At 40.7% G+C, this 11,212-nt stretch overlaps 1 protein-coding gene across 2 annotated transcripts; it reads right to left on the reverse strand.

The window, feature by feature from the left end:
- Window positions 1–422: 422 nt before the first annotated feature.
- SOD2 (superoxide dismutase 2) lies at window positions 423–8,686 on the reverse strand. 2 transcript variants are annotated; one of them, XM_018919921.3, is made up of 5 exons: window positions 8,538–8,686; window positions 7,209–7,411; window positions 3,031–3,147; window positions 2,248–2,427; window positions 423–926 (listed from the first exon to the last, which is right to left on the reverse strand). In XM_018919921.3, exons 1-5 carry the CDS (start codon window positions 8,564–8,566, stop codon window positions 781–783), a joined length of 675 nt encoding a protein of 224 aa, XP_018775466.1. In that variant the 5' UTR covers window positions 8,567–8,686; the 3' UTR covers window positions 423–780. The 2 variants fall into 2 exon arrangements, with proteins under 2 accessions (XP_018775466.1, XP_030091698.1); XM_030235838.2 differs by having other exon boundaries at window positions 7,209–7,408; window positions 8,538–8,625.
- Window positions 8,687–11,212: the final 2,526 nt, after the last annotated feature.

Below are 11,212 nucleotides of genomic sequence, written 5' to 3' on the forward strand. Positions count from 1 at the left end.
GTACTGCACTATGGAATACTGCATGCATGCAATCAGCCCCATTAGCTAAAGGATGGTCTAAGACACACCTGAACAGTTAGTATGAAATGAGTGCCACATACTGTCACTCAGGCCCTATGTGAACAATTTGCCTGAGGCAGAACTGTAATCTCTGCCCAAAGTAATGCTTTCAACGCTCATGCACCAGTGTGATACCAAGACCTCACGTAAGAAATGCAGGAAGGGGTAGGGATGACTGAAGACAGTCAATTCAGGCAGGCACAGCAACACCTATTTCCCCTTTCATTTATCTTTTCAACCTTTATGAAAGAGCTGCAGCCTGTAATACAACAAATTACAAAAGGCATTTTTCTCTTCCAACTGATTTAAAATCAAGTAACTACACCAGATATTACTAAAAATGAGTCTCTTGTAGACAGTAATAGAAGATTCTTCTTTTATTTGTTTATAGTAACAGTAGCACATATTTCCACTTAGGTATTTTAGTGCAACAAGGGAATCCATTAGGCTTCAGCAAGGTGACCTATGTTTCTATATGCAATGGAACAGATCAAAGTGCCTCCCTTTGTTGCACAACAGTTTAAAGCTTCAGAACTCTAAGTAAATACCTTTCACAGAATTAAACAAGCAGACACTTTGCTTGATTATGAAATGCTTTTGTTGGATGAGTGAAGTGCTTTCTGCAGTAGAACAATTCATTTGTAAGCCACAGGCATTACTACAAGAGTGGTATCAGAGTAGAACTGGTGACATTTTAGTAGTCTGTGCAAGAATTCCACTCTACTTTTTGCAAGTTGCATATCTTGAAGATACATTCTCCCAGTTGATCACATTCCAGATGGCTTTCAAATAATCAGGTCGAACATTTTTATATTGAAGATAATAAGCATGTTCCCATACGTCAATGCCTAGCAAAGGAATGAGACCTATGAAAAAAAGAGGGCAAATTTTGTAAATATATGAAAACATACTTTACATGCAAAGTTTTATATTGCATCTTCAAGCTGTACCTAGTTTCTGAGACTTAAGCTGCAGGAAGACAGAGAGCTCTGCAGCACACTGATCTTTATTGCAGTATTTTACAAAACTGTGCTCACACACACACAGACACTGCATAAATTCAAAGAGCTGATTTAGGTAAACACATCTATAAATATTCTGGAACTGCCTTCAAGACATAACTGAAACCAGAAGAAGTAATTTTTGAAATCTTTTGCGCATTTATGCAAGCACTTTCATAAAATATTACATTATAAAGGTTTCTTGCTATGCCAGCTTGCTTCCAATACTTTAATTACAGGCTATTTGTTCTTTAATTACAGGCTATTTGTTAAGTGCCTAATTACCTCCTTGCTTTTATGCTAAAATACCCATGTCACTGAATTTTTATGGTAAATTTTCACAGGAGGGAGGGTGAAATTCACCCCCATTATAATCTATGTCCTATACTAAATCTATAATTTCTTTTCACCCTACTGATAGGCAATACACAGACTGCTGGCAATACATGAAATTCCTTGCCATTCTCTACGAATTCTGCAGAAGGTATCTGCAAAATGATTTGGACAAAGTGCCGCTGCAAGCAGATTCTTGCTGATCATGACCCCTTCCCTCTGTGAAGGGTGTCCAGCCTGCCATTACCACTTCCATGTCTCTCTAGGGAAGTAAGAATATCTTGGAAAGAGATCATTGCCAGTACTATGCTGCTTGTCCAGCTGTAACACTTAACCTCATCACAGACTAATTGGTTGACACTCATTACTCTTATAAAGGAAACAAATTATAAGGCTCCATTATAAACCCAGTCTAGATAGGAACAAAAGTTATTATGTTCATCTTCCCCTCTCCTGTTGTCTGGCCCTCACTGACAGTGCTGTGAATAGCTCCTCTGCCAGAGGAAAAAAAAATCTGAAGGCAAGAGGCTTAATGTTGCTTGATATGTGCAAGTTACTCCAGTTATTCAAAAATTCAAGGAACCTGAAGCTAAAATATTCACCAAGCAAAAAGCACTTTCAAAACATGGCCCATCTACTTTTCCTTGGACTAGAAGGACACTTAATCCTTCTGCTGTTCAAAGTTTTTAAAGTTCTGCTTTACAAATGCTGCTCTAAAAACTGAGTTTTCACTTCTGCTAGAAGAGATATTTGGTTTTTCAGATCTATTTATCCAGCAATTTCTTCTCAACATTTTCCACAAATGCTTGCCTAACAAAGCTACAGAAGCAGAGGGGAAGGGAAGAAACCTGACCTGTTGTTCCTTGCAAAGGGTCTTGATTTGCACAAGCTGCTATCTGTAGGCGCCCCTGCTCCTTGTTATAGCCAAGCCACCCCCAGCCTGATCCTTGGACACCAACTGATACAGCTGTCAGCTTCTCCTTGAAGTTTGCAAAAGAACCAAAGTCACGCTTGATGGCTTCCATCAATTCTCCTTTAACAGAAAAAAAGCACAGAAAGGTCACAAGCATATAAACCTCAATCAAAACCTCCCAAGTTTATCACAACAGCTTTTGTGAGACCTGCACTAAAGGGCCTTTATCTTTAACTGCAGGTCATGATAGTTAATCAGTACTCTATCCTCCCCAAGGGAATTCCTTCCATTAGGCTTTAACTGCTAAACTATCTCTATGCAAACTGGAGCATAACTCCAGCCACTAGGCTTGGTGACTCTGCAACACATTTCTTTCTGAGAATCCAGTACCTACAGCAATTTAATCAACATAGCTTTGTACAACTATTTTCTCTTATGAAGGTGGAAAGGGTATATACAGCAGTAGCCAGGTATTTTGCAGTGTATACATAATCAGCTCTAGAAATTAAAAAAGACTTTGTACATTACTGGGTTTTTTTTATATTTTTGGCTGACATCCAAAACCTCCCCCTGAATACCTCAGAATTTTGGTAATTGTCACACAGAAAGGTGAATTAACTCTGAAAAATAAAGATCCTTTAGACTCCTTCAAAGAGAGAAAAGATCATCAATTCTTCCTGTTAATTAAAACTGATGCAATAAACCACTGTAACATGCACTAACCTTTAGGTTCTCCTCCTCCATTAGGAGAAAGGTTTGTCCAGAAGATGCTGTGATTGATATGACCCCCACCATTGAACTTCAGTGCAGGTTGAAGAGACACCTGAGTTGTAACATCACCTAAGGATACAGAAAATAAAAATAAATAAAAACATTATCATCACCCCAACAGGCAGTAAGCTTCTACTAGTTCTCCACTGATATCCAAATCTTTCTACAAGCATGTAACTTATCAATGGAAAACATAAAGTTTGTACTGTTATGCATGTATTAGTCACAGACAAACTCTATTAAAGACTTAGTATCTTTGACCTTTCTTTATGCTGTAATAAGTGATCTGCAATATTGCAACTATCAGGCAGCCCGTACTACACACCTAAGACTTATTGCCACTCTATAGCAGAATAAAGCAACAAGCACAGCCAGAACTCTTTGAGGACCCAGCACATGTAAATTCATCAGTATCATCACTACAAGGCAAGAATATTACTCACCCCTTAGGTCACTGATTGGCAAACTATGCATTTTTAAACTTTTTAAAACAGTTTACAGGACAAACAGCTTGTGCTTGAGAAAAGTCAGTAAGTACAGTGAGCACATACACAAAATGTTCTTCTCCTTCCTATTTTTTGTTTCATTTGGAGGGAAGTACTCACAGAAAAGTGATTGAAATAATTTTGCTACACATGACAGAATTCTGCATCTGAAACCAAGATCAAACAGCTCTGTACTTCCACAAAATGTTGTACTCCTTGAAGAATTCACTGTGCCTTGTGTTTCCGAACAGTGTTGCACCACTTCAATACAAGTCTATTCCTTATTATTTTGGCTTTTAAAAACACTGAAGCATTTCAAACATTTGTAAAGCTTTTTCCACCACTCCAATACAGTTTTTAGTAAGGAATCAGTGGGGGACCTGTTTTCTCCACTCTCAGGGCTGAGTGGTAGAAATTTTCTCAGTCACCTCAACAACACAGACATGAAGACAATCCTCAGAGAAACAGTACACCTCAAAGCAGTAGCAATCTGTTACTAAGGTGATGCCTCAGGTTTTAGCTTTTATATTTTTGAGATCCTGTGCTGCTTTAGTGTGTGGGTCTGGGCTTCTTATTAGGGGATAGTAAGCTCTCTTCACAGAATAAGTAGACAAAACAATTCCTTCCCTGGCTGGGCACCCAAGGACAACCGATACAGATCTCAGGCCCAAAAACATAAACAATGGTGGACCAAAGAGAGAAAAACAAGAAGACTTCATGAGCTAATGCTGTAACTGGACAATTAACTCCAATGAGCTAATGGACCAAAACTTATAAAAGTGTGACACCCTGTGATGGTTGCCCATTTTTCTGGTGACCACTTTGGGTTCCCCTGGGCTGTAGCCCTGGCTGGGATCTTGTGATGCTCAAGGTGGATCTATTGAGCCTTCCTAAAAAAAAAATACTTTATTCTTTAGCTCCATCTAGTCTCTGTTCTAGGACAGCCTCCACAAGGTATCAAACGTTTTAATTCAGGATTTCATGTTCTCAGCATTTCCTCACAACCTTCATAGAAGTGTGCAGCACTGAAAAAAAACATCCAATGCTTTGTTTGTAAAAATATTTTTTGCTGGTATCAGGTTAAGGATAAGAAGTCTCTCATGGCCATTCAGATGATATCTTTGGGACATTTTCCCTGAATTTCTCATGCCTTAATGACACTTTCAAGTTCATCCAGAGCATACAACATATAGCAAGAAGGAAATCAAAAAGTAACTTAGAAAGCCTTTAATGTGTTCATAACTCTTTATTCCACCATTCCTTAGAAGAACCCACTCCTCAGGACCCCGAGGAACCAGAGATGGCATTTCACCATTGACCTTAAACAGTATTTGTGCTGCTGAAATTTGCATTTGGGGAAAAAAAAAAAACAACAAACAATTGCAAAGGGGTAACTTGCCTTTAAGTTACAGCAGAAGTATACTGGAATTTATTTGTATAGAATCCATGGACAATTCAGTAAACCAAGACAAGAAGCTCAAAGGTGCTAAAGAGAGCAGTCAGCTCAGTTTCTCAGCTTAAGTAATTTGTTTCCTTGTATAAGTGCAATCACAGGTCCCATGATGGTCAAAGAAGAGCAGGGAAAACTATGGCAGGAACAGGCTTTCAATGAAAATGAGATTCAAGTTAATATCCTTCAATTAGCAAATCTGACACATTTTGATGGGCCAGTGTCAGGACCACCATTTTATGTTGAAACAAAGTCCTGTGCTGTCACAGAAATGTAAATTCATTTTCAAATGAATTGACAATGTAAGCCAACAGGATGGCTTTGAGTTTTCTATGCAAATATAGATAAATGAGGAACATGTTAAAGATAATCTGAAGAGAACACTTTACTTTCTATTGCTGAACAAGAGACACTGACAAGGTTCTGCTGTTCACAACTATTAATAAGGTTCTGGACAGCAGAACCTTAAGTTTTTAGATAGTGATCAGATGTGCTATGTAACCCAACACCGATACACAGCCCAGCAAGATTTTTGACTGTGCTCAGTTTTAGTATGAAAAAAGTAACAATACTGACAGAATGAGGTGGCAGTTCAGACTTTGCCCCTGTATTAGATTTTTTTCTAATGAAGGTAAAATACTGCACATGGTATACTGAGATACCAATTAGGGAAAAATGAACTAACAAACCACACAATCACGAATATCCCAAGTAATTACTTGTCTGCTTTGGTGTGCATGACCACAACCAGTAAGTAATCCATTTGGAAAATAATCTCTGCAGAATCCTTAAGGAAAAATTAATCTCTAAGTAAAAAACATTTCAACAGAAGTGGTGAGATGCTATCAAAAGCTGTAATTCCTAAAATGTAACTCAAAGGATCCACAACACTGCAAATGCTTCTGATAATGAGAAGTTCTGCCTCCACTAGTGGCTGAAGCTTTTGTAATTTAACAGCATCAGTAACAGCAGCCGCACACACACTGTCTTCTGACACTTCAGGTTCCCTCCCCAGTTGTGTTTGCACTAATTACATCTCCAGAATACACCTTTCCTTGATCTGCTACTGGCAGGGTAAGGCAGCAGTCAGTCTTGATAACCTGCTTCTTAATAGAACCTCATTAGTTCATTAATTCAGACTGCACAAGTTATTTTTAGGCTGACTTAGGTACTTGAAAAGCCCCATTCCCTATTCAAATACACTGGCAATTAATTATCAAGGGACACATGGTTCAGGTTTACTCAGATGTCAGCAATTCTCACTTTCACCCAAGTCCAACCAAGCAGTTAAATTCCACTGTGAAGCCATCTAGCAAGCAGACAGAAGTGAGTCCATACAGTAATCATTTATCTGAGATAAACTGATACCTTTTAAGAAGATCATCACAACAGCAAAAAAAAAAAAAAAAAACCAAAAAAACCAGAAAATATTCCACCTTCTTAAAAAGGCATAGATGTTATTTCACACATTTTTATCAGTCCAACTGAAAGACTCAAAGTTTGGGAAAAACACATCTCATGTTTCAGCGTAGCTCTGCTACACCTGCAAAGTTTTTGTAAAAGGCAGCATATCTCAAATTCTGGGACAGTAACAAAAAACTCTATGATGGTTTCCTGAATATTTTCATGTCTCACATGGCCTTGTCACCTACACAACTCATTAATTTGACACAGTGATATAACTGACACCCAAATTCAGGTCTCTGCGCTATGTGTTGTATACATTAACACCATGTTTGTCTTACCTATACTTGTAGGCATCCAGATTATTTACCAAGACTGAGCAGAGCATCTGATGTGAAAACTATCACGGCACACAAATTTTACTTTATCTAACTTTGCTACCAACCTTTTATTGCAAAGTACTTGTTCAGCAAAATGACTTCAATTTTCTTCTGACTCAGTCTTTGTTCGGTTCAAGTTACCAATGGAGTATGGACTAAACCCACAACAATCAACAAATCTTCTAGTTTTACAGCACTACAGAGAATAGAATTCATGTTTTTTACTTACATTTGATTTTTAATTATCACCACCACTGAAGCTACAATAAAAGATTTTCCCCTAACAATATTGCAATTACATAATCCAAAGCTTTTAAAAGAATATAACTCACTTCTTTTTTTTATTTTGTTCTTCTGTATCATCTATGCCAATTAGCTTCCATCTCACCTGTTGACTGTGGAGATACAAACCTTTTGCCAGTGCCTCCTTGTACTTCTCCTCGGCAACATTCAAGTTGTTCACGTAGGTGGCATGATGCTTGCTGTGGTGCAGCTGCATGATCTCTGCATTAATATGAGGTTCCAGAGCAGCATAGTCATATGGCAAGTCAGGAAGAGTGTGCTTCTGCCTAGAAACCAAGCACCCCAAGGGTGCTACCAACTTGGCACTGCTTCTAGAAAAGAAAAACAAAATCAGAAGGAAGCAGTCTTACTTATGCAGTAAAACTTGGGCTTTGCCAATGAAATAGACTTCATACACTGCTGCTTTAAATACCTGGGGTGATATCTCAGCCAAGGAAATAATATTTCCATTTCTCAAGAGTTTAAAGCAAGCATACTTTGCAGCTTAACTGCAAAGATGAATTCGCACAAAGGTCACATACACATGGCTTTGCACTGTGAAGCTGCTGCTTTTCAAACCGAGCCTCCAGGCCATTGCAGACTCATGTACCCTCCCAAGCATGCACGTGAGGGAAAAGCAGGGATAGCAATGAAAAGCCAGTAGTAACCTGATGACATCCAAAGCTTCACCTAATCTTTATTGATTAAAAATAGAAGCAAAGATGTCGCCTAAGCGTCCTTCCCTGGCTATCCACAATGTCCGTGCACTGGGAAGTAAATACGCGAAAAAACCTGCACAGTCACCGGGTTCCCAGGACTGAATCTCTCCAGCATTTACACAGACGTGTGTCTCCCTGACCCCACAGCGGGTACCGGGAAACCACACGGTCACAGCGGCGATGCCCGGCGCAGACACCGCACAGGTTGTGTTACCCTTCCCCATTTTAACACCTCGCACTTGTCATGCGACACGACAAGAGGAGACTCGCCGGGCCGGCAGGACGGTCAGCTCTGCGGCCCGCTGCCGCATCGCTGGTGACCTTGACATACGCCAGGGACACACCGCGAGCGAAGCCCTCGGGACCCTGAGGATCGGCCGAGTGCGGCGACCTCGGCCAGCAAAAACAAGACGGTCTGGCAGCACCGTGTCAGGCCACCAGAGCTCCTCGGCGGACGGCGCGGGAAGAACCTGAAAGCGCTCAAGGACGACGGCAGCAGCCTCCGCTCGGGCCGGCGCCGACCCGGCGGGGCAGCCGGCAGCAGCGCGACCTCCCCGCGCGCGAAATGGCGGGGGGCAGACACGGAGGGGCGAGAAGACGACCCTCCCGCCACCTCCTCCCCCACTCCCGCCGTCCCGTCCTCGGCTTGGCGGCGGAGGGCAAGGACGGTGCGGCCGCCGCCTCCCGGCGCGGGGCTCTGCCCAGCCCCGCGCTCCCCCCGGCGCGGCGCGGCTCTCACCTGCTCGCGGCGGCAAAGCGGCACAACATGGCGGTGTCTGCAGCCGGGCGCGACTGTCACGGCGCAGCCGCGGCCCGCCCCGGCCTCGGGGGCTGAGCTCGGCCGAGCCGCGGGTGACACACCCCGCGGCCACCCCCGGCTTTCGAATGCGGGAAAATAGCATTCCTTAGCGATGGGAGTAGCTCGTCCTTATGATCGGAACGCTCATTATCTTAGAACGCAGGCCCGCCGTAGTTCCAAAGATGAAATGCCGCCCGGTGCCCCCGGCAGGATACAGCAGCACGGCAGAGTTCGGCTTTGAAATCCTGCCGCGCAATGACATGGTTCTGGCAGCATAGTGACGGCACCGGCAGCACTAACGATACCGTTTCAGCTCTTTTGTCTACGACTTGCTTTTGTTGGTTCGTTTCTGTTCTTTTACCCATTTTTTGGGCATCTTGTTTTCCCCAACACGTGCTTTCCTGCATGTAGCAATTCAGCGGCCTCTGGTGCTCATGAAAATCCTTTATCCAATTTAATGCAAATGAGTCCAAAGACCCATTAAAAACTGGCTCTCCAGCGAGGTCAAGGAGAAGCTCATTCCTCAGAGGTCGGAGGCACTCTGCAGGCAAGACAAACATTAGGTAAAATTTAAACTGTATGGAATTAATCTCTGCTACCACAAAGCCTTCGATTATCATATTTTGTCTTTCTAAATAAATACATGTAGCCTTAAGATCTTCTAGCACCCCACATTTACCAGACTATAAAAATTCAAATTACAAAAATTCAGTGGGGGCTAAGCCTGAACAATTTTGTTGAGAATAAATAACCTCATCTTGCCAGTTGTGAAGAAATCCACCTGGAAAGACCCACAAAGTGAATCCCAGCCCCCTTGAAGGCGCGGTGCTTCCATCCCTCACTTCTAGAGGCATCCTAGAAAAGAACAGTAATTTAGTTCCTCTGATGAGCCAGCGGTACTCTTGTGGCAATCTGAGCAGTGAAAATTGCTGCTTTAGCAGCAGCTAAGATACAGGGTAAATAGTCCAAAATCAGCAAGTTGTTTCTTCATCCCTGGCTACTGAAAATAGGTTATATCTAATTTTAAAGAGGAATATGTTGTATTTATTGGATCAATAAAATGTAATTTTTTGTTAAAAAGAACCAAGTACATTCAGGATTATTAAGTGTCATAATACAGGCACCAACATCCAGGCACACTCATTAACATTACAGCCTTTTAGTAACTAGCATTTGCACATGCAGTATTACACTGCAGTTCACTAATGCTTGTAGCAAATATTCCATGAAATCAAGTCAATTATGTAATTGTATTATTAATTTTATTATTAACTGGCACCGTTGCTGGGTTACTTTCATTCTGGAAGAAAAAAAAAAAAAAAATCTCACAAAGCACCCTAGCCTGCTTATTTAGGAGACACCTTCTAAGCAGAGGTACCCTGCTTAGGGGAATGGCTTTACACCCTTTTTTTTTCCAAAAAGTTAACTTGAAGTCTGATGGTATAATTTGTATTTCTGATTCTTTTTTTACTATTTAAAAATAACTCTTGAGAAAAACCTCACGTAAAGATAATTTTGAAGTTATTAATATCCTGTAATACCAGACTAAGTAAAAAGTCATCAGCACCTAAGAGCTATGCCTTTTTTTGATGACCACAAATTTCCTCAGGCAGCTTTTACCATCTGATCACATAAAGCCTGATTACTATATTATCAGCATTTGAAGCTTCTTTAAAAATATTGTATTTTACCATGTACAAGATTCAGGATGTACATATATATACATGTTACATAAGCAAGCAATATGATGTTATGATCAAATAAAATTCATCATCAGGGACTTCTTTGATCTAAAAATTCCTTTGGGTGCCAGATGCCAGTACCATTTTTGTATAGGTATTTGTCACTTCCCTTTCATGCATTCAACCATTCAACTATTTTTCAAGCAATAAGGCCTGAAGCAACATTCAAAAAGCAACATGGAATCGCCAATGGAATTTGCGTAGAATACTTCCAGTGACCACTACCAAGCAATTTTAGAACACCAGTGTGAACTCTAAGAAATTAAAATAGCAGTGGTGCTAGCTATGGACTAGCATGATGTTAATACAGACAAGCATAGCTGGTAGCATTTTCATAACATCCGTTTGTCTTTGACAATATTACTGCAGATACTAATTTGTGCCACTTAAAAATGCTACCACTGAAGCCCTTCTACAAGATTTTACTCTAACTGTACATTTAAACCAAGGCAAGTGTGCTCTAGAACTTTTGAGAAAGACTCCTTTCAAACAAGTTTCCACAGTGAATTGCAAAGCAGTTAAGCTTTATTATTATTATTATATTACTTATTATTTTAGTAGCTACATATGCATTAATTTTATTAGTCATCTGATAATTGCAAGACTCACAGGGAGAAAAATGTCAAAACTGAAACTCTTTAGTCCACCCTAAAATACAACACTAAGTACTTCTGTCTTACCTTGAACAGTGCTTTTTCATCTTCTTGCTCATGTGCTACCAACACTAAGCTAGTAGATCGAAAATAAACACCAGAAATCCAAGTTCTGAAATTCATAGCTCATTGCTCCTGAGCAGTAAGAGTATATTTAATTAAAGGGAATTCTTTCATTCTCTGCACCTCTTAAGAAATAAGTTTCCTCAGGCAGGCATTT

This window comes from Serinus canaria, chromosome 3, assembly GCF_022539315.1.
Source record: "Serinus canaria isolate serCan28SL12 chromosome 3, serCan2020, whole genome shotgun sequence".
NCBI lineage: Eukaryota > Metazoa > Chordata > Aves > Passeriformes > Fringillidae > Serinus > Serinus canaria.

Coding starts and splice junctions, on each gene's coding strand:
- SOD2 (XM_018919921.3), bottom strand. CDS start 8,566: ATGTTGTGCCGCTTTGCCGCCGCGAGCAG. Junction 7,412..8,537: donor CGCTTTGCCGCCGCGAGCAG/GTGAGAGCCGCG, acceptor TTTCTTTTCTAG/AAGCAGTGCCAAGTTGGTAG. Junction 3,148..7,208: donor CAAGGAGGCACTGGCAAAAG/GTTTGTATCTCC, acceptor CTGTATCCTTAG/GTGATGTTACAACTCAGGTG.